The 24,798-nt window shown below is 35.5% G+C and overlaps 2 protein-coding genes across 9 annotated transcripts in view; both read right to left on the reverse strand.

Annotated features, from left to right (window-relative positions):
- Cirl (Calcium-independent receptor for alpha-latrotoxin) overlaps positions 1-24,798 on the reverse strand; it is a 70,250-nt gene that overhangs the window by 34,014 nt on the left and 11,438 nt on the right. Inside the window, exon 2 of one of the 8 annotated variants that reach the window (XM_088046942.1) lies at positions 13,345-13,420. The exons of 6 other annotated variants lie outside the window; for them this stretch is intronic. The gene's annotated coding sequence lies outside the window, so the exon portion shown is untranslated. Of the gene's footprint in view, positions 1-5,229; positions 5,375-13,344; positions 13,421-24,798 lie in introns of those variants that run through there. One more of the 8 variants, XM_088046941.1, reaches the window with a different exon arrangement.
- On the reverse strand, positions 18,022-18,824 carry LOC148167456 (uncharacterized). The gene is made up of 3 exons (XM_088046908.1): positions 18,778-18,824; positions 18,126-18,473; positions 18,022-18,073 (listed from the first exon to the last, which is right to left on the reverse strand). The coding sequence occupies exons 1-2, from the start codon at positions 18,822-18,824 to the stop codon at positions 18,188-18,190; spliced, it is 333 nt and encodes a 110-aa protein (XP_087903034.1). The 3' UTR covers positions 18,022-18,073; positions 18,126-18,187.

The raw sequence follows: 24,798 nt of genomic DNA on the forward strand, positions 1-24,798 counted from the left end.
AGGAGTGTTGCAGGGCGGTATTTTAGCGTTATATCGCGTGCAACCTTATCGTGTAGAACCGTGTGTATGTGGCTATTTAACATGTACTGCATTGTCAGAAATCAGATGATATACTCGTCACAAATTTTCTACTTTAGATTCATATGTCACCAAAGTGCAGAGTTTCTGTCAAGTGTATTAACGCATGATAAAAAAACCACCCTCAATTTTTATATCGAAACGCTTTCTAGAAAACAACTTCATTCTTCAAAGAAGCTTTCATACGAATTTACCTTTACTGAAACTTTTATACAACTTCGACGATTTTGTCGATAAAAAGCATTTACATTATTCCTTGCCAATCACCAGTAAAAAATTTTTTTATCGGACTAAAACTTAATATCCGAAAACGTTTTCTCCACGCTCAAAGGCGACATATTTTTTCATCCTCTTTCCCGAAAATTACGAAAACCCTCAATACGAGACGGGAATACACCAATTTTAATTAAGATCAATTAGTAATTTCTCGGAGAATAATATTTGACACGTCACGTACGAAACATGTCAGAGTTCGAATCAGGAATTTAGCAGAGTTGTCGTGTTTCCAGTAAAATAAACTTCTAAAAAAACTAATTACTGGAATCAAAATGCGCTACGCTTTCCATAGTAAAACAAAATGTTGCCGCAAGCGTATTGTTTCAATTATTCAGTTTATGGCTCTATGTTGTTTCAAGAAAATCTGATTTCTAGAGACGCGTTGCTATTATTCCACAAAGATTTACTGGAATTGACGATTTCTGCACTCAAATCTCCAGCATGAAATACCGGAATTAAGTAGAATGTTCATCACAGGACGGCCAAATTAAGTCATTATTTGTTTTTAACGCTGGCGGCCTTCACTATGTTCGTTCTTCCCATGACAAAAAATATTCATAAAAACTATAAACAGTAACCATTGTGAAGTTATAAACTGTTTTCATCAAACACAGTATTTTTACATAAATATCAACCGTGGCCACCGTAAAGTCATACTACAAGTTCAGTCTTCTTTAATATTATTTTCCTTACAGGAATAAAAACAGAAATAGTAAGTAATTACATTAAAATTAGATTAATAATTAAACGAGTACATCCCTGATATAGTCGACACACGTCGGACAACCCTGCGCCTGAATGACTAGTTTTTGCTCGACGGTGCTCCACTTTTCGTATGATTTATAGTTTGTTTACAATAATAGCTAGAATGTAGGTAAATTTTCCCGATTAAATAATACTTAACACGATATCGAAACATTTTCCGTACAGTCAACTAAAAGAATCTTATGAAAAACAAACATCCCTTGATGCAGATGAGTCCCAATTAAAAAGATAATAGAGAGTGAAGTTTTTGAGAACGTATATTGATTACTGTACAATCAAGTTGTTATCGATGGGAGCGAGGCCAATCGGTTAAAAGTCCGCCTAACGTTTTCCCGGCTGAAATAAATGGAAGTTCGATTTCCGGCAGCATCTCCAATTTTTCTTTTAATTTTATTTATTATAAAAAATGATTTATAAATTTGTACCGTGGAATAAATCAAGTAGGAAAGGTGCGGGTAGAAAAATGAATGTGTAGTGCTGACATGATTGTTAGTTTTCCGATTGGAGTTCCGAGATCTCAAAACACTCTTTGGGGGTAAAGTTTAAGAGTACCCAAAGGGACAAGTGTATACTTCAAAGTGGACAATTTAACTAAGCACGACATAATGTCATTAGTATCGAGGAAATATGACTAAAATCGTAGGTTGGTGTACACTTGTCAAGAACGCTCTAATGGATTTAGATTGCTCCAGTAAACTGGGTGTATTACCTGCAATAAATAATGTGTTAAGGATAGTGACAAACCCGAACAATTTTAGGAGTTAAAATGATATAGTGAGCTTAGTGACAGTTGTGTGCACTGCAATAAGAGTGATTGGTGACAGGTCTGTAAAATATTTGGAAGTTGTTAATAAATGGATGATGATTAATGAGGATAAGAGACGGGATATGAGCAAGAGGTGAGAAGCGGCGAAGAAATGAGTAATGGAGAGACATGTAAAGACTGGGTTACGAAATTGGCGAATAAGTGAAAAAGCCCTGGTCAAGATCGACGGGAAGTAACGTGTACATCCGTGACGGAAAAGGATTAATTGTTGTTTACAACCCTCGAAGCATCGAAACGATATGAATAATAAATGCAATGGTGTTCGAAAATGAAACTCAGTTAACACAATCAAACGAACGCGTCGACGAACAACGGATTAAAATTCGTTACATTAAGTTATCTTTGGACTTAAATCATGCATGGAAAAATCTGTAACAAGCCCGTGTTCTATTTTATACCCCTACGTTATCGTGTTGTAGGTGGTTTACATTCGAACCTACATGAATACAATCGCCATAGCACCCTCCACCATTTCCACACGCGTCGTCGATACCGCCGCAGTATACGGCAATATTTCATCGTTTTGACGCGAGTACGCGACCCTTGCTTATTTCAAATTTCAGGTTGATCAATGAACTTAAAAAGCGTTGGGGGTGCGGGAGCTGAAATTGTTTCACGCGGTCGAGGGGTGGCCGATCAACCGTTGGGGGATGGTATTAGTGGAGGTGGGAGCCCGTCGAGGTGCCGTGATTAATATTGCTTGAGCATGCGATCTGATTTGTGTAAATTGGCAACAATGTGTAGTCTGCGCCTCGGTCCGCGATTTAACCAATCAATAATCCGATAATCGTAAACGGAGACGACACATTTCATTTTCGAATCACCGATTTTGTCCAAAATACAACTCCCAAAGAGAAAAGCCATACAAGTTACTCGGACCACGACGGATGAATGAACACGCAAAATGCATAAATTTTATTAGCAAAACAAAAACTTCACGCTTCCTTGTACATATTTATAACAGAACAACTTGTTTGTGCCACGACCTACAAATGCTATACATATTTACCACGCAGTTATCACATGAAAAACTCCCATTTACACAAAATACCACATTTTCCAATACGATTTTTTTTTCATCGTTCTCTTTTTTAAACATGATTTGATTTCCTCCAACTCTTTATAAGTTCTTAGGAACAGTACCCAGCACGAAGTCAGATTGAATTTTGTTAATTTAGACGGTTTTCAAAGGGCAGTCTGGGTTCGTTTCATGTTCGAAGTACATTAGTTTATAGTAAAATTTATGATTCATATTACGAATTTGTAATGACAACCAGTAAACCAATCTCAATTTTTCTACGCTCTTTCTATCATTTCAATACACGTTCTTCAATCATTAATCTTTAGTGGTAGCGGTTTATATCCACATAATCATAAGCTAAAGAAAAGAAATTTCTTCACTACACAATTAATGGTACTAAAAAATTAAAAATAATTAAGACGACATCTCAATAAAAATGCAGCTGGTGCAAGGGTTGAAGGACAGAAAAAAATATTTATAAAATAAACATCAAATGCAAATCGTGCAAGGTCCGAATACGAGGGTGAATAGTTAAATAAATAAAACCGGCTTGGGCATTCATTATAGGGTGTTCACAAAGTGTCGTTGATATTGCCAGGACAAACACATGATAACGATAGTGGGACAGGCGGCAAGTGGCTACTATTTAATTTCCACTTTCCGTCCATCAGCGTGGTCCCTTGTAATAGGCCATCAGTAGTAGTATATCTACATGAGAAGTTAGGGGAGAGTTTCGATTTAAAAATCAAAGGAACGACCGGTTGGAAGAAAATTATCCGGGCATTGTTTGACAAATGATCGTACACATGCACTACAGCGTGTCATGTGACCATTAAGTTTGAAATAATTTCTTCTAAACTAAACCGTCTAGTAATTTTCTACACATAAACAATTATTATGATTTGGAGGCCATTATACCGCACTTGTATGCAAAATTTAAGTTTCATGCAAAGTGAATTTTAATGTTGGGTGGAAAAACGAAAATAAAATTGACAAAATCCAAAAAGGTACTGTTATTACTTCCAAGCACATGCAGTTGTGAACATTAGCGGGGCCTTTTATCTTCTGTTTACTCATCCCCTTTTATCTCTTTATTTTTCGTTGAAACCTCCGCAAATACACAGACACATTAGAGCAAAAAACTGTAGATTTCGACGAGAGCAAATCGATCGATGGTGGAATTTACTTGGCTCATTCAAATTCAAGAATAGACTCATTGCACTGAGCTAACGGCCAACTGAATTCATTAATGATTGTCGGGATTTTTTTGTATTATCCTCCTTTTTTCCTCTCTCCTCTCGTTGATTTGGCAGTTCGCCAGCGCATTCTTGTTGTGGTGAATGGAATGGGCTACTGCTAACAGGAATTGAAGAAATACTTGTTTAACCGTCACTGTCGTGAAAATAATGAACGTCGCTAGTTTTCGTCTACATAACAAACACATCGCTAACGTGCTACTTCTCTTGTTTCTCAAGAAAATAGATTTAAACTAGAAGATTTATACCTATAGTCTTATTCCTGAATTTATCTTAAATGTTCTTGTGCATACACTCTTCTTTTTACTATTGAAACGCTTAATCTTCAAGATACAAGAATAAATTGATTCCGCAGAGCAATCCTCCGCTGCGATGTTCAACTTTCGTCTAAATTAAACCTTCTTCAATTCCCTTTGTTTATTCACAATAGATTATCTTCTGTTTGTGCTGGTCCATGCAAAAATCATTCCTTCTGAATATTTCAGTTTTTCAGTAGGTAATCGATAATCTGTTGGTTAACACTGACGATTATTGATGACGCTGATTCATTCGGCAATAAAGCCCTTTAGTCGGCAATATTTCCGTCGAGTGAGGATTTTGGTAACAATGCAGTATTCATGCAGGGGCACTGAACGTGAGAGAATAAAGTAGAGGGTGCGCGTGTTGCAGTCCGAAAGGAGCATCTGCACCCAATAATTGCTTTAAAGGATTTCATATCTCAGAAATGATATTCCAACACGGTCAACCGAATTGATGCGTGGTTTTACCTCAAAGCAAACATTAATTAAAATATCTTGCGCTGGTCAAACTAATTAATATTTGCGTTTCTCGAGATAAAAGCTGATGCATTTAAAGTCTTGAATATATAAAATAATGAAATTTTCTTTAACTAAAGGGAAGGATCTATCATAAAGTCATTAAGTGGCAAGACGGTGTTGGAGAAACGCGATACCGCTTCTTATTACACAAATTTATGCAAAAATATGAAAATTACAACGACAACTTACTTTTATAAAGCATTATCCATACTAAATGAACAAAAAATTTTAAAAAAACTAAATTAAATCACAAACAGCACCAGACGACCGGAGCCGCACCACACTTAACAACACGACAACAAGAACTGACTCAACCACTGCACAACCTAAAACCATCTTCTTGAAAACCGAACGGAGAAAGACGATAACTGCGCCTCCAGGTGGAAGGAATTTCAAATTCCAACCTCCTGAATCTACCTGTGTTAGTTTCATGGCCCATGAGTAATATTTTTTTATTTTATTTTAACACGGCAATTCGGACTGTTGTTACGCGTTTTACACATTCACCACGAATGTACAATGTTTATCTTTAATGATTCGCGAATTATAACGAAAGCCAACGTCAGGTTGATGAAATATTTCAGTTTTCTCGTGGATTTCTGTATTACAAAAACTGGCTTTTACAAAATAATTCTAGATTGCCATAAATATGTCAGAAGAAAAGGTGGGCATAAATCGGAGATCTGTGCGGCGCCCTGTGGCCTGAGCACCCTTGTAGTGGAGTTCTGATTTTATCTACTGGCAACTAACTTCCTTTCTGTCAGTGACTGGGTGAGTAAAAGCACGAAAAAGCCGACAATTGCAGGAATATGATTAAAACTCGAAAAGGTGGATTTACCTACGTAAAATGATCCGACGTAGACCTGTTTGGTCTGGCAAGTTAGTTATAATACAAGTTGTATGAAACAAAAAACTTCCTTCATTTCAACGTTATTAACAACTTTTACATTCTAGCATCATTTTATTTCTTTATAAAAGCAAGTAGTCCACCATGTTACAAGTAAATCTGCTTTTTTCATAAAATAAAGGAGGCTAACTTTAAAAGTCGTATTAAAACTTCTATTTAACTTATAATAACAAAAAATCGACGAAAGTTATTAAGAGGGTGAATACTAAACACCCTTGTAACATTAGGAGCAACACTATTTTCGCAGTGCTATTAACTGATAACAGATAACAGATAGTAGAGGCGGAAAGCAATTTTACAAAGCAAACATTTCGAAATTTACCCCACAAGATTGTTCTATTTTAATATTATCGGCAGGTGTTTATTGGGATCAATTAACGTCTTGCATTCTAAAGTATAAGCTTTCAACCACATGTGACTTCCCATACTTCTTTAGTTATCAGCAAAATGCATTCCTCATTTTTGTATCAACGTTGAATAATTGCACAGCTGTTCCCCGAACGTCATTTTAAAAATGCCAGAACTACCTTTAAATTTCCATATAATCTACTCGAAATCAGCGTTGTCTTGCTTAGATAATAATGTGTTTGCGAATATTTGCACGACTGATGACCCTCTCCTTTTGATGCTTCCGCTTCGTAACCGCACTTAAGAAATTGACGGATCAAAACCCAAACAACTAATTTATGACGCGGAGAATTCACTGACAGAGGTTGACAATATTTGAAGAATAGAATTCCGAGAAGAACGACTGTTAGATGCACCAATTAAGTCAAGGAGACTGAAGAAAAACTTATAATTGTCGATCGAAGTATGCAATTTGCATAATGAGAAAAATGAATTCAACATTCGTATTTATATGAAAGAAAATCTCCATTGCGTCGTTTTGTTTTAAAGCGATTGTTATTTTATGAAAAACAAATTAAAGTCGAGATTCAATTAAAAAACTTCTTCATCTGCTGTAGTTGAAAAAAGGTGAGAATCCGAAAGTGCTTATCTGTTTCGCTTCTCCGTGGAGAAAAGTGTAATTAGTCCTTTCTCCTTGGTTGCACGAGACGTAATGAATCTGGAAATGGCCTATACTGTATGGTTCTGGACTCATTTCAAAGAAGACGCGATATTGTTTAAGCGTCTCGTTGACTTATCTTGCTCGTTTGGTTTAGCGGAATTTTTGCGGAAATGAAGAATTGACTAACGACGTGTATGGGAAGCCATATGTTGCATGTCGTTGGATGACAAGCAGCGAATAAACACATTATGTTCTTGATAATCTTATAGTCCCCGCACGTGTATGACTAACACCACATGATATGCAGTTATAATTCGAAAGATAAATAGGGGTTGATATCCATTCTGTCGTAGTTTTTACATAAATCGTCGCCCTAGACACAACAGTATGGCGCGTCGTGCATTGTTATGCGAATAATAAAGGTTCCCTCCTTGCCGCTGTTTCGCATTGATAAGCTTCAGACTCGGAATGAGCCGATTGTTATACATATTTGTTAGTCACTCGAATTGGGGTAATTTTAAATTTTTCTTCCCTCAGTATATATACTAGTCCTGCCTGCAACTTCAGATAGCGCCATAATAGATACTTGAAATCTTTTCACTCGCATTTTAAAACTCGCTGCTTAATTGCTCTTCATAGACAAATCCATTCCAACTGAGAACTCGTGATAATTTTGCACATCCATTAAAAAGCCTCGTAATTATAACAATTATCTCCGAGATCAATAATTACTCTCGATGACATCGATTGCATCGAAAAATGCCGAAATTTCTAATCGACCTTAATTAATTACTAATGAAAACATCCATAAATCACCTTTTTATCCCTTATTGTCGTTCACCTTCATCCAATGAAGGGTTACACATTTCAAATGACAGCTACACCTCAGTTTTTATGACACCAACCAATTACTTAATGCATGGTAGATTTTACGATAAGACTAGTTCAAAATTGCGTATCATGTATGTAGCTGACCCTGAAAGATCGGGAGCTACCCATTTAATCACAGGAAACTCATGCCGGTACCAAAGAACACACTTTGGCGAAAAAATAACGATATGGTGTCATTCGTTACATTGCAAACAACCGGTTTCGTTTTTACCCCAAACTCGTTAGAAAATAAGCAATCAGCAAATAACTCTTGGAGAGTTGACACGGACTGCATAAGCCATTAGCCGAATAAAGCTCTAGCTACTCATCGCAAAGAAAAACAACACCAAACTCAAGAATGTTCTAGAAATGCCAAAGGAGTGACGTTGTCTCTTTATTTCCTTTTATTCAACATTTTTGCGTCTTTTACCAGAATATAACAATCAATGAGCGCTTCTTCGAATATGCTAAGAGCTTTAAAACCGAACGTGTTGGCATTGTTATACAACTCGGGTTTAGTTCATTTGTAACGGACCTTCACTTTAAATAGATGGACGTTTAGATGTTTCCTTCGACATCAAAACATTCCGTGATATTCTGATTTTGTGCTCTAAATAAATCTTCTTGATTGCAACGTCGCAAAATTCCAAAGACATAAAACGTATCAGTACGTACTGCATTTACTGGAAGAATAATGTACAACATTTCAAAGATCCGTGTGAAGTATCACACAAAAGACTTTGTTAAAAGGTGTCTAAATCTGCCCCTCATGAAGTATTCGTAAAACTACAATAACACATTTACGGATGAAGAGGCTGAAACTGGGATAAGCGTATTTTGTATAAACGCAGAAATGTTTTTGCAATAATACACCGTTGAAGCTCCAGAATAAAATAAAAAATATCAAAGGTAAATTTCTAGTCTTTTATCGTGGCTCGCATGGGTTATTTATTATGTTAAGGTATTTAGGCCGCGTTGTCATATCATCATAATACCATAACTTCGTTTGAATGGTTGGTTATAAGCGCACCGACAGCTGAATAGGTTGACATAAACGGTTTGGCAAAATTCTGTTGGTGATGTAATTGGATTTGTTATTCTTGAAATGATGCGGTTGCCGCTTGCTTGAATTAATAATGGCGCAAAAACGATTAACACTTGGGACAATTAGCGAACGTTGTGAATAACGAAATATTTCGCATTCGCGTGAAATAACAGTGAATTTTAAATATTTGCTTTTATGTCAGTAAACATTTTGTAACAAGACAGTATTATGATGTTTGGGCAATAAAACACAGCGTTAAGCGATTAACAAAGCTCTGAATGTTAGAACATTAGGTAGAAAAATGATGAATGTCACCACTTCAAAGAGCCTCGAGGTTAACATTCTCGATAAATAAATAAACTAAACGATAAAAGATACTAAATATAACAAGTTCGGATCAAGGGACAAAGCACCTGGATTTCAAGACTTGGTTAATTAATTAACTGAGCATTGTTCATTATTAAAAATAAATGAACCACGCGAGGTCGATTTACTCTTTGTTTACATTAAACCATAAAATTACAGTATTTGTGACTGAAAGAAACATTCAGACGCCACTAATTAAAAAAAAAGGGTAAATGGAAATCAAAACGCCATGTAACTAACTACCATTTTATGTTTAGTATCTTCCGCCGTATAAACAAGACATAGGCTATATGTGCAGTTCAAATCTTCTAATAAGCTTTTTATAACCTAGTAGAATCGACGATAAACTTTAAAACATAGAAGTTATGAAACGACTCTCGAGTAAATTTATTTCCAAAGTTTCTGACTTCTTGCAGCGGCAGACAGAAATCCGGAATACCACCATCGTTGCAGGATCAGATCACCTGTCCTGTATACAACGACTTTTCTTTTTATTTTTAGCACCGATTAAAAATAACGAATCACAACAACATGGTGCATGCTAATTGACATGAACATATCGAAATTGACGGTGTTGTTACGAGGCAGTATTTTTTAAAGTCAAGGTTCCGCGTATTTTTTAATTAATAATGTTGCAACTAGAAAAAATATATTTTTGGCTTGGCAAAAATGTGACACTTCTTAAAATATTCGATCAAAAGGTTCTCAGGACACTGACCATTTACCACTGGATGGATCTTCAGGATTAAGCTCCAACCAACTATATTTATGCTGACCTCCGCCTCAAAATCATTACACCCTATAAGAGTCGAATGAATGATAGTCACGAAGGGTGCGGTTACATCGGGGTGAACGTGACAATTTTCGTTCGCAATTTTGAAGTTGATGGTCTTCTAGACGCACGTTCTATCCATCTATTACGCATTAGACAGGCAACTTTATTCTTTTCAATCGCCGCCATGATAATTCGGAAACCAAAATTGATAGCCACTCTCCACTTTTAGTTGAAGCAAACTGTCTTTAATTGAAGTCATCAAAAATATTTTTTTGAAAATTTAAACTTGTGTGACAATCGCGAATATATGCGACTTACGAAACGCAGAGGATAAAGTAGTTCATAAAAAATGATTGAAGAGATGAAAGCTGGAGAATTTGAACATACCATTAGGTTGTTTACTTTCTGGAAAATGCGTAAAATCCCGGAAGAGTTACGGAATTTGTTTCATTGCAAACATGTCGGATTTGTTTGGTAAATTTTTTTATTCCCCATCGAGCGATTATTATTATTTTTGTGTGTCCGGTAAGAGCTTCTGTTCGTTTAATTGTGGTGGGGGTTCGAGTGTTATTTCCGTTCCTATTTTGCCAATGATTCCGGTGAGGTAATGGGTTTGAAGAGAGAGAGCTTTAACTGTAAGTCTGCAGGGAGTACAACATTATCATGGACTACGTCATTTAGGAGAAACCATTAATGGCGATTTTCGAATATTGCATATTGATATTGGATTTGGGAAAACGTGCTCTTTATGGACACTTCTGTCATTTAGGGGACTTGCGACGACATATGCACCAAATTTAGGGTAAGTTCTCGGAGAGCGCCCTCCAAACCGACCATAATTTATATCTTACGGAAACATCCACGGTTTATTTTGGCTCTGTCAATAGTAAAATTCTACTAAGTGCTGGTTGCAAACGAGGAGAAACCAACCAAAAGTACACACATGTTACATTAAGCATACAAACTGTATAAACAGAGAAATACACAAGTCATATCACGATAAGACCTCGTAATGACTCATTAATTAATTGTCACCAGCTTTAATTCAACCAAACACAGAAAACACATTTATATAATATGCAAAACTCGTCTATATTTCATATGTTTAATTTCACTGAATGCAAATAATTCAATGTCATTTATCAAATTGATCACTCCACACGTCGCACTGGTGTCTCAACCAAGTAACTTATTTAAACTGAATCTGCATAAAACATTTTTCGCAGACGAGTTAATTAAATACTATAATTATTAAATTCCCACCCTCGGAAGAAATCTCAAAATAGACAAAATTTAATTAGTTAGTAAGTATGTGTGCGGATCGTTTTGTTTCGTTTCACATTTTACTTGGCACGAGAGGTTTTTACAAAGAAAAGCTCTTTGGGGTGAAACTCTTTGGATCATTTCCACGAATTTGTTAGTTAATTCTTAACAGCTTACTATAAAGATAACATTGTAATACTCCAGATGTTGCGGAGGGTTTTACAGCGTTTTTACAATCGGAACAGAGCAATATTTTTGATCCTTCAGTTCGACGGAAGTTCAGTGATAATAATTATACATGACAATAAAACCGCGAGAGGAATTCGCACCACGTATTTGTAATTTGCAAGCGAGTTAATGTGCTGTAACTCCAACACAGTAAGAATCACGGGGTTGGCTTTGCACGTACGACTTATTAAAAAGAACATGCTTTACATGACGCAAATTCATTAGGGCTTCTTTTAAACATCCAGTTTCTTTAATACCTTTATATTTTACACTGTCAAGCTTTGGAGTTTTTCAATTATATTACCACATGAAAAGAAAATGCTTTTCATTATATGTATCCACTTTCTTTATGAATCAACTTCGAAGGAAAAAACTTATAATAACCTTGTTAACAAGTTTTCGACATTAAATAGCCTGGCACGGGCTACGCGCGAAATGCCGCCTCCCATATCACAAAACCACCCCCACGCACAAATAAAACCCTTTTGACGACCGACGTACATATTACCTGTTAAGAAACACCTGCCCGGTATTTATGTATATGCGAAGACTTAATAAGAACCCTTCAGGCGGACGAGTTCGTTTTTCAGTCTTCGTAGCCCCAAGATCGTCATCGCTTGACCCAGCAGACAGAACATTAATTTAGGTTATTGATAAAAATAACATTTTCGGTACTTGAACACAAAGAAAGGCGAAGGGTCATTCTACGCAGGCGAGATAATTGCCCCACAAAAAGAGGCAAAAGGCTCGCACCGCCCAACCACAAATCGCGAATATTTTGGTAATTTCAACGGAGCGCTGAAGAGGCAAAGAAAATCAGTTTTTCGGATAATTTGTTCATTTCGCTCGAATCACCGAGTCATTGAGATTAAAAATTAAAAATTGGATCAGAAAGTAACGACAAAGTTGGCAATTCGATTGTGTGTGGTGTTTAACTTGGGTCAGAGAAGCTTAATTATGCGTAAATGTTGTTTTTGTTTTGTGGTATTATTCGCAATTTCGTATAAACATCCAAAGTTCGCATTTGCACACAATTATAATTCAAATTGCAGAATATGCGGTTGGATCCATTACAGACCGACTTCCCTCGGGCTTAACAAAGGCCATTTCAGATCCCGCTTTAACTGGCCTACAATAGGGATTAGTCATGTAAAGGCATTATTACACGAGCTATCTATTTCCATATTGATTAACGTTCTTCGATACACAATTTTATGGCAAGTGTTTTTTTCCCGATACACAAAACGCTAGCTTCCGAATAACGCAATTACAAGCAGTAACTTTTCAGAGCGCAAAATATGGTTTGTGCTCGCGCAATGCGTACTATCAACACATGTATGTAGATATTTCATATTTCTTGCGGCAAATACGATCATTTGATTCGTAATCCAGAAAGCTTCATTTTTCCAAATTGTAAAATACAACTCGATTATTTTTCCGGCGTGTACACGTAGACAAGGCCTTGGAGAATGAAATTTTTCTGTAATCTTTATTACGTTTCTTGCAGCACATGCATCACATACGCTACAGATTATTACATGTGGTTGGTGTAATAAATAGAAGCCCGCTGCCATCGTCAAAATTAATGACACCCTAATTACGTTCGTTCATCTCGAACCACACGAACAACGCTGAAAAAATAACATCCAAAAAGAGACCGAAGCGTATTTGCCAAAAAATGCATTAACTGCCACACTTAGATAAACAATCCACACTTTAGTTCCGCGCCTTTTTAATTATATTGTACGATCTTTTCTACTCCGTCATTAATCAATCTAGACGAGCGCGATAATTAAATATCACTACGCAAAAAACTTAAATATATTTATTTGATACGATACCTTTCGACTAAATTACATAACAACAATTAATGCAAGGCCTCTCGACGCCGTCACCACTAATTGATCCCAGGTTTACCTGAAAAACACTTCATTTAATCCACGGTGAATTTACAAGGAAAAGCAATTCTACAAAGACAACAAGCAGCAAAAAAAAAAACGAAAGGAAAATGTCTTCCTTCAGACGCGGTTTAAAAGTTTCAAATTTTGACTCCCAGAGTTTAAGAACACATCTAGAAGTTGGCCACTTTATCTACTTCTGAGTGCATTGTGAAATTTTACCCTTTTCTCCAAGGAAACTAATTTATGGTCCCACTGGGCGAACTACGTCCGAATAATTACTGGCATCATAGCAACTACAAGAATGAATTTTTGCGGCAATTCGTACTCGTTCCAACCACTGATTCAATTATTTACACATTACCGGGATGCTTGGTTTACGGAATTCTATACAGTTAGGCAGTAAATTGTTTAAAATTAACAACGAAATCAGACAGAGAAATTTAAGGGAATTTTGTAATTCCAAGTCAGACACCTCAGTGGGACTAAAATCCCACCACTCCAAACAAAGGACAGAAAACGCACCTCTTATTAACCAAACACGGTTTGTTATTACAAAACTGATGATTCAAAAGTAGCTATTATTTACACTATCATTATATCCCATAATGAAATATTCTCCCTTTTAAAGGATGACTAATATAACTTACTCACTGTGTGTTTTTGATAATTCGCAGAAAATTGCGACAGACAATTATGACAACAAAAGATGTCTAATCTAAAGAATAAACTGCGGAATTTTACCTGAATTTTTTTGTTTACTAATCGCAAATAAGAACTCATGTGTTTTGAAGGTAGCATTTTTAACTTAAAGTTTTAAGAAATTTCCGATGCAAAACGTTGTTTGCTTTATTTCAACGCTGTCAAAAGAAATTAGATTAAGAAATTTCTCTACATTGAAAACGCATAAAATTGTTATAATTTAACCTACCACACTACACAAAATTTCCACTTCTGACAGAACGTCTTTCTTGAATGAATGTCCGAACACGACTAAATAAATAAATGAGGCACCTAATTAAGCGATTAGCTAACTCTTTTTTAGCAAAATTTCTGATGCAAACGCTGTTTGCTTTATTTCAACGCTGTCAAAAGAAATTAGATTAAGAAATAAATTTGAAGTTGTGGTAGTGGTGGTGCTATGTTAATCTGAATTGTAAATGATATTTGAAAATACACCGCGGCTTGGATTTCAATGCTCGTGGAGATTATTGTAACTTCTTTAGTGCCTAAATTTTGCAATTTAACGTAAAGTGTTTACTCCATCTTATAGCGAAGGTAGCTACTTAATAGTTGAAAGCGTAAATGCAATAAACGTGCAAGCTGTCAACTATATTCAGCATTTATGACGAGTTGACATTCACGAAACGTTTTTTTCTTTTTAATAGTGAGAATTAAGTTATGGTTTGTCGAGACGAAAATCCGCAAGTTTGACTTTCACCAGCCCTTGTGTTTATCGGCGTTGTTAGACGAAATTAGATTAAAAGTAGTGGAAGGGTAATCAGACTTGATAGTAAGCGCGAACGAGCGAAATAAAAATAAAATTAAAAGCATTCGCCAATTCCCAAATCAAATTTCGCGCGACAGATGAACAGGGAATGGGAGGAAACACCCTTGGCCAGGGCCATATTAGACTATAAACCTAGATTAGTGACGAGGTTGAAGGGTGGTTCATCCCTTCGGGCTAGTTTCCGTTCAATAATATAACCGCTGCTGTCTTATATTCTTTCGCCAGATGAACAGATGGCAATAGCCAGATAAGTGGCTAATGTGGCGCGAACTTGGCTGCATGCTTTTCTTAAAATATAGGCGTTCGGGGGCTGTTACACCCTACTCATCCCTCTAGTAGTTCCGGTCTAGCATCCTCCATCACGCGCAATCCTAATTTTCTACTTTTTCCAACATCTCATCAAATGTCGCTGCACTCTTTAAATTGTCAAAATTCGGGGTGGCTACACGAGGGTTTCGAGGCTTTAGAGCGGAATTGGTAAGGGTTTATATCACTGGTGAACATTCAACTTTAATATATTGTGGATTAAATGGCCTGCATCAAGAACTTCCAACGACTTGTATGCGCTCTGCTCGCTTATAATTACGATTTTTTAAGTCCCTTCTTGTTCCGAGCTTCGACTGAATATTGATTTGCTTAATTTACATATTTACATCGGACTCAAACAAAAAAGTATATTTAAAGTAAAACCTATCGATTCCGTAAGCATTTTTCTTTTTATACAACTCCACCTTATTTTTAAAACCTTTTATGCAGACTCTTCAATTTCTCACATACAAAACGCCAGAGTTCTGTCCACACGTGTCTACAAATTCACTTTTTTCCCCAAATCCCTCTCGATGAAAAGAAATTTACACATGAATGCTGAAACAACGATGATTTTCCTTCACAATCCTATTTAAGGTATTTTACATTTACAAATATCTACTCATGTGTTCACTAAAACGTCTGTCGAGCTCTGTTCTTCTACGTACGTGATTTTTTTTTTAATTTCAAGTAGTCATCTTTTATCCACAGATTGTGGTTGCGTTGTCGACAAATCTTTTCACACCCTATAAATGATATCAAAATGCTATAACTGCTTTACAATGTAGATCAATGTTATGCTGGGGAATTTTATAGGTCTATTGTATTTTTGGCGGTGCGTAACAAAAAGACCTGAAAGAGTGTGGCTGCTCGCATAAAATGTTTTGCTCACTAAATGCAATACAATGTGGTGGTTAAATGCCGTTTAAAAACAGCAAAATTATTTCAAGAAAATCCTACTTACGATGTAACGAAGTTAAATAGAATGACACAAAAATGTAGCTCGAGTCCCTCGATGTTGCCGCAGCATATTATTGTTTAGGACACTGAGATTTATATGTTGTTGCAAACTTAAAATAACCCCATGTCGGGGTTTTTCAAACTTAATTTAAAATTATTTCAGTAATGTTTACAAATTTACGCAAAAAGAAGGAAGAAGAAGCCTGCAGCTTGGCTCAAAAACAGTTGGGACACTGACCAATTTAAATTACAAATAGGAGTGTCACATTTATTTTGGTTGAAGCGATAGTGTAATTTTTATTTTTAGGGCACGTGGAAAAATAATGCGAGCAGGGGCGAGTTTGCGAGGTGTTGATGATAATAATAGTAAAAATTGTGCGAAAAATCAATACGACCAAACTGACGCTAGAGATATAGGGCATGTTGAACACGGGGCAAGGCACATTGATCGTGGTGAAATAAAACAGAGTTTCAGGTTTTCTCCTCGTGTAGACTGCACGTCAGCGGATTAGTTAATAATGAAAGGGGCATTATAAGAGGAAACACTCAACAAGACCCCAAAGTTGTGCTCTTATAGAATAAAATATTTCTAATGAACCTAGCAAAAGAAGCGGTGTCAAAAGAATAATCTTGATGAGAATGTTGGCAGATTTACTAATTTAGCGATATTTTTCACAGAGCCAAAACTAAACCGCCCACAATTTTGCCATCAATAACAAAGTCTAAAAAACAATTCTGAATATGCCCCGCTCACGTATTAAGTGTAGCCATCCATATGATTCTATCACAAACTCGTTCAGCGGGTTTATAAAATACACTCATCCTTTGAATCTTCTCCCCTTTTTGACAAATGATATATTTTTCAAATATTAAATTGATTCAATGACATTTTATTAATTAATCTACCTCCAACTCAGAAAGTCACATTTATAAAACGTGTTCAATTTAATAAACGATATTCTGCGGTAACTAGCTGTAAAATATTGCTTTCTGTTGTTTTTATCGCCATTTCTCCATCCAATCAATAGCGTACTTATCCCTCGTTGGTCAAAACTAAATTGAGTACTATTTTTGAAACCATAAAATTATTAGCTATAAAAAGCTTGTAAATACTACGCTTTAATTTCTGGTTCGTTATTTAAACAAGAGCACGTGACGTTCGGTACATTTGGCACTAATAACACCACCGACATAAATTTCACAGCTTTTCCTCGTTACAACACCGACAATTATTACAATTATTCCATATTCTGTGACTCCCATTTATTATAAGATGAAATAATTTAGTTCTCGTGTACAAAACTTTACGACTTTCATAAAAGTTCCAACATCAAACTACAATTACAATAGTTACGCATTTTATCATTTTCATGCGAAAATAAAACTGAGTGTTACATAAAACCGTCCTAAAGAATACACAGCCCATTTGATAGATCTTATAAAGTCTAAGAGTTACAAGAAATCGTTCAATAAACTTGACTCTTTTACTGTTGCCCAAGAAATTTATACACAGTTTTCACAAAATCTGTATTTTCCTGAAGCCTATTTAATTGTGACGTGAAATTAACAACAACCAAATTATTGGTGACGTTGACGTGTCACCAAAAACCTCCACTTTCTGGTCGTAACAGTAAACAAATGCCGTTTAAAGCATGCACATAAAAATCGAGTCATTTTAGATTTTACGCAGATATAAAACTAATGTAATTTTTAGATCGAAAGACTACGCTTTATTTCGCTTTATTTTATAGCAGGCAAGAGAAAAACGAGATAATTCCCAACGCGGTTTCAAACAATGGTGATCGGTCAACTGGTTTGAACTTTAAAACATAAGCCAACAACATAATAGGCTACCGGACTGTTTTTTTTTTATTTCAAAAAATAAATCTGTCCAGTCTGAAAACATTAAAAATCAGTGTCCATTTTTTTTTGCGCACTTTATTTATACCAAAAAAAATTATTTAAAAAATGGATTGTTTCAAACACGCGCCTTGGTGACGTAACAACTTCTTAGTCGACGCCTATTGGCTGTACAGGTAATGCCGAGGTCATTGTTGAAAACGATGAAGTTGAGTTTGAATTGAGGTTATGAATGCATAAAATGTGTGTGCAGAACGTGAATTGCTGCAGTTTTTGTATCTTTCTTACTTTAGGGCTGCAATAATCGAAAAGCGAAAATGGACAGATGACGTTCGGTGCAGATGATTCCTGACCTGACTTATGAAAACAAAACTTCTGATTGGTTGACACAAGTGTGCTATAAATCGGAAACCAGTTAGGAATTATAACGATTACTCTATCTCACTCTCACCAATGCAACATTCCGTTGACGTATGCGTTTTCTCAATTCATATGCATAGAAAGGAGTTATGACGTAGTCACTGAAGACTTATTTAAACTAACAGCGCGAAGCTGGATTTCAAACGAATATTTAGCTAATAATTCCGACCTTTGGAGAACAAAAAATCTGTTTGGTAATTGATTTATGCGTATACGTAACTCATAAACATAATAAAATGCATCTATTTTTCTGGTGTCCGGTAGCCTATTATTCACATAGTTAAAAAGATGCCTAACTGTTTTTTATTGTGTGCAGTAACTGAAGATCACGATATGACTGTCTGTGACTTAAATGACTGTCACGCATACTATTATTTCTTCAAAAGTTAAATTTATGCGGTGTCTTTAACTTTCGATGTTTACAATAAAAATTACGCAGATGAAAGTTACAAAATTGTCAATAAAATGCTCGGAGATAAGTGGAAAATACGCCTTATCTCAAACACCGGTCGGGCACCAACATTTTGTTTTTCCTTGCAAATTTTACGTAGTTTATGGAATCATTTATCTTTATGCGCTTTTTACTCCAAAAGTAATTTACTATATTATAAGAGAGGCAGGGAGAGCTAAATGAATACAATTAAACGCGTTTTTTAAATCGATAGTACAAACGATGAACCAAAGCGCCATTTATTTCTTTTGTAGTTTCATTTGTCTGAATGTTACTGCAAGTCATTACAGCAGGAAATTTATACACTACCCTTAGAATTATTCGAAAGAAAATTGAAAAGAACACAATCCCTCGGACCAATCGGATTTGGAATCTGCATGAAATTCTGCGTAAAAGAAGTACCAATAACTTTAGACTGCTCCGCAGATAAGCGAGTTATCGACTGAAATAGATTAGTCAGCGCATTAAATATTAATAAAATTGATAAAATCCGTTTTAACGTAGGATCTATTATAAAGAAGGTCGTCGGATCTAATTAGTTTCCAAAAATACGGAAAAGATTGTTTATTACGAAAGTTATTATAATTTCAAACGAAAGATTGAACGAGAACTAAAAATACTCTCCTTCCAACGTTCACAAAAGTTTAATGATAGTTCTCAACACGAAAATGTGATAAAATATCGCAAAGTTGTAATAAATTACTGGCTCAATTATAAAAACGAGGCTACATTAAAATTTCAGAACTTGTTTAAATATTAAGGGTTCTACTCCGGTTTTGACGTTGATATTATCTGGATTCTTGCACTAGAAATAAATGTTTGATATTTTATTCGAGTCAACGGGACATTGATTAGGGTTTCCGATACGGTTTTAAGTAAATTTGTTAAGGAAACAAAACACTCCGCACGACATTTTTACACATGTAAAGGTGATAATGAAAAGTGCCCAAATTTTAAACGGTATAAATTAATAAGCAAACTGAGAGCATGTTCGGAAAGTTCAAAAGTCGTGGCAGTGAAGGATAAAAGCTCCAATAAAATACAACTCTATTTTTAATAATGGTGGCTTCGTCGAGTTCCATTAAAAAGGAATTTGGAGAGATAAGTAATGCTCCCGAAATTGCTCATTAAAGAAATATGTTAGAAGATAACATATTTATTCGTTCGTTTTTAAAGTTCGATACGAAAGCACTTGAAATGCACTTTCTCTAATTTGGGGAAAATATAGAAAACAATTTGTACAAGTTTAACAATTTAAATTAATGGCATATGCCTCATTTATTAACGTAATTAAGAGGAAGGGACGACAAGTGACTTCAAGCAACTATTCTCAACTTTTCCCATTTATCGAAGAGAAATTAGCTTGTCGAAAGTATTACAATATATCTTGACCGGGATTTGGCTTTGTTTACAATTTTCCTGTAGGGTAGATAGTGCCCCCTGCGGTTTTTATCTCAGCTATAACCAACCGATATTGAAAGTCTTAGCCTCGGTATTATCTCTCCCAGGTATATCGACATACCTGAATCCCCAACGTTTTTATACTAACCACTTCAAATATATTTTCGGTGTGCCGTCCACATAAAATACACAATACATAACAGTACTTTGCTTTACGTCTTCCTTGCGCTATTCAGACTTTGAAATTTTCAACTAGCAATACTTGAACCTGTAGATGCAACTGGAACATAACCATTTTTGCATATTTTATGCACAATAGTCAATACGAAAACAAATGGTTCCGACCTCATTTTCTCTTGAACCATAAATACAGAATGATGTTGCGGGTAATAAAATACTCAAAACATGTAAAAATTAAACGTAGCTAATGTGCTGGAAAGCATAATACAAGCTAGAATTTTAAACATTGCTGTAAACTCATTGTTTCCTCCACGACACAAACAACATTGTGGTTAGACGTTTTTCGACGAGAATAATTTTTAAAGCCATTATATCAACACAGGTTTAACGTAAAATGAATATTTTGTCCGACAAAATCATAATTGTCAGACACACTCACATAATGTAAAATACTACAAAATAAACACCATGTTTACCACGTAACTGGCATAACAAACATGTTTCTGTTAATAATAACAGTCATTCTGGCTCCACTTTGAGCATGTTGTTGATTTCTGGAATATTGGATTGCATTCGCTCGTTATTCTCTTGGAAATAAAAGCGGGATTTCGTCGGCGCGTGCTTTCTTTATAGTAAATTGCCGTTTTGAAATAATGTCAGTAAAAGTAAAATCAAATCGTAACCTTAGGTAAATTCGATATCGGCTACAGACAACATGTTGTAAGACGACCTCAAACAACCTTTTGACTCAATCATGTTGCAACGCAGTGAGAACTACTGACAAAATTGATTTAATAAAGTTTGTCCTTTCCAGATTTCCATCACTTTTCGTCCAGATATCATACACCTACTCGATTGCTACTGTTCGTAATGATAAGAGAACCGAACTGACACAGCAAAAAAGAGAATTCGAACCGGATCTAAACTGGGGGTGGGAATTTGGTCCCGAGTCTCAGAAGCGATTTAAATGTATTGATTTCGTGATGAAAATTTCTCTTTCAAAAGCCCTTTGATTTCATCTTTTCAATACAAAAAATGTTTATGATGCAGTTTACATACTTGTAACTACAATACAACACGATGACAAAGACAATCAGTTTCTAAATAAAATTCATTCTCTTCATTTATCAAAATTAAGCTTAGAAATTTCAGTTGACAACGACTGCTTTGTTGTCTGTAATTTCTTCATAGAATTTTTCGATAACAGACGACAAAGAATGCGAAAAGAGAAAACAGTTAATCACACGATACATCTCGTTCATGTGAAATTCTTAGTCGAAGAAAAATTATATAAATATCGCAAAGTTAATCTGAATGATTAATAACATACATCACCGTATTGATCTCTACAATAAATGATCTAGTTTATCGGTGAACTCCGAAAGGTATACACGTGCTCGCGTGATTCTTCACGTTGTTTTTTTTTTATAAAATCTACAACATATTTCAAATTTTATTACTATGACTATAACTCCCAGTCTTCCTCCTCGTGTCACCCCCAAATCTAAAGAGTGATATTTTGGATGCCCAACTTGCTAACTTTCTTTGGCATTTTAAGCCTCACTTTCATAATCGATTTTGAAGTTTCTTTAGAAAAGAGGGATGCTTTAAAAATCAGAAAAATGCCCGTATGATTCGGTTTACTTTTTCAAGACACCCTTAAAATGGGACCTGCAAATTGAATTACATGCTTTCTCCCTCTTGTCTCTCGGTTAACTTATACGAACGATAGGAAGAGATTCTCTGACTCATTTCGTACAAGTGTGAGTTGGCGAAAATTAAATAAAAACCGTAAATTTTAGTTTGCTAAAGAGTGTGTCATCGACCAACTCCGCCTCTTGCGATCTTTGGCCATTTAGGAACTTCCCCTGAATGATTAAAATTCACACAACCATGAATGATGATAATCTACCGACCAAAATCTGCTTATCATCCCTTCTTTCTCTTCGTATAGATTTTAATAAGTTGGGGTCCAATAAACGCCCTTGTTTCACACCTAACTTGCTAGAAAACTACTCCACTGGACCGCTTCAAAATCGATAAAAACGCAGATAGTCTTCCCTAGATTTTTTTGAAATAATTCAATATTATGAAGATGTTGTGGCCATAAAACTCTTATGACAAGCAACAAAGTTATAACTGTCGTTTGGTGATTCATGTAAAATCCGAATTCCACAAGTTTTTGGAAAATCGTACGGTAATTGAAAACTAATTAATTAAAATTATAAATCACCTTTAACTTCCGCTGTCGTACTATGCAATAATATTTAAGTACAACTTTCTAATGATTCTGTAGCGGTTTCTTTGATGCCACTTTCGTTTTCAGTCAGTTTGTAAAGAGTAAAAACTGGTCAACCATTAAATTTATGTTGGTAAAATTTGCATATTATTTTCGCCGACTTCGTCTGCGTCAGTCATACAATTTTTATGGCTTCTCATATTGCAGTGTTTATTTAATCGAATACAGTTATGCTCCCACTACATAAAACGTATAAATCGTTTGGATACAATTTAGTGCTCCACAAACTCAACTATCGATAAAATTTTGAGAATGTAGTTTTGACCGGAAGATGTATATTTATTTAAAGAGTTCTAAATAGAAAATGGAGGACTTCCGCCTCTCAGGCTAATTAAAAGTAGTGGACGCCATCAAGCATTACAATAATAAAATCGAAACATGTAAGATGTAATTTTTATGACACGTTTTTAATCGGGACCGTCGGCCATTTTTGGCTAATGGCACGCAATGTGCTTTAGTAGTATGTGTAGAGTCAAACAACAGGATGTCCTACGAGTGTTAGGTTATTATTACATGGGCGGCGCCATTCCAGGTTAGAATAGGGTTTCCTTTGTATGAATACAAGTTACAACACAATTCCACGCTCTAAAATGCTCATGGCATAATACAAAAATAAACAACACGTTAGAATAGAGACCGTGGTATCACGGGGAATTCAAGTAATTAAATTAAAACTGGTCGATAATTTATAAATATTATTAGTTTAAAGATGATATTAAATATACTTTGATGTCAGCTGTAATTAATTTTACGGTTTTCATCTGTTCGAAAAATTCGACAGTTTTTTTCTCTGTGTTCCACATAAATCATTCGGATTCTCGCGTTTCTTATATGTATAATAAAACTCATTTTATGGTTCTTGAATGTTTGTTTTACATTTCCTGGTTTTGGTGGTATAAGCAAAATAATCATGATTTGATTTCGAAAAATCCACGACTCCAACTAGCGCAAGACAAGTTTAAAATAATTGACTGCTTGCGATACAGTGAAAGGACGTCACTGTTAGTTTTGCATAATTGAGAAAATCTGAAATTGAGATGAAGCATGATCGATAAGATATTAAAATACCAGAAGAAGCGATATAAATCCTCTATGATTTGCAGAAGTGAAATCAAACAGGACGGTTTATCTAAAAAGGAATTGAAGAGAATCATTACAGTTACACACCTGCCGTGGATTGAAAATGAAGAGAAATTCCACAGAATTATTTACTTAGATTTTAGATTTGTTTGAAATAAACAGAGAAATGTCAATACGTTTTATCAATATCACTGATAAGGGTGAATTAACTTTGTTTAAATTTGGCAAATGAGTTCCGGGTTCTATGCGCAACAGGATATCTAAAACGGATAGATAAATGTTAAACTTTGGCCGACTCGTTAAAAAACAAAGTTCTAGAGTAAAATCATCGCGAAAGTCAAATTAACTCGGTTCATCAGAAGGAGAAAAGAAAATTTGATGCTCGGTTCCGCCATTTTCATCGAGCTGTCAGAATCCATTATTGTGGTGTTTTTGCATTTAACTTTTCGCACGAACACAATGAAGTAGACTAAACCAAACTAAAGCAAACTTGTCTAAAGTGTGATGTAGCAAAGTCGGTGGTCTAAACAAAGACAGACGCGTATATGAAGCTAAAGCACCGTTTTGTCAGGAAATGTTCAAACACTCCCCTCCAGTTCACAATCGAAAAATCATTCAGACATGTCCCTAAATAAACACTGCTCCCCCGATAATAAAATTGATTCGTTTTATTGCAAAAACAATGCTTCATAAAACAACACGATCATGGGTTCATCGCGATAACTTCAACTTTCAAACCAGTCATTAAAACGTTTCCAAACCGCCCTTTTTCAATCCATTCGTTAAACAATCAACATTTTTCTTATTCGATACGGATGTGTTAATAAAATGTGTCTCAGAATCTGGATTAAATGTCTTTGAAACCTTGCATGTGAAATGCCGTGCACTAGCTTCAATACAACTGCACTCCTTTCGTCCTTTTTCTAATGC

This window comes from Gnatocerus cornutus, chromosome 10 (assembly GCF_029298725.1).
Source record: "Gnatocerus cornutus isolate USDA-ARS CGAHR chromosome 10, icGnaCorn1.1, whole genome shotgun sequence".
Classification (NCBI taxonomy): domain Eukaryota; kingdom Metazoa; phylum Arthropoda; class Insecta; order Coleoptera; family Tenebrionidae; genus Gnatocerus; species Gnatocerus cornutus.

What these genes read in the sequence shown, in the direction of transcription:
- LOC148167456 (XM_088046908.1), bottom strand. Translation starts at nt 18,824, where the DNA reads ATGCGTGACAGTCATTTAAGTCACAGACAGTCATATCGTGATCTTCA. An exon ending in CAGTCATATCGTGATCTTCA is followed by an intron (nt 18,474 to 18,777) that starts GTTACTGCACAC and finishes AGAGTGAGATAG; the next exon opens with AGTAATCGTTATAATTCCTA.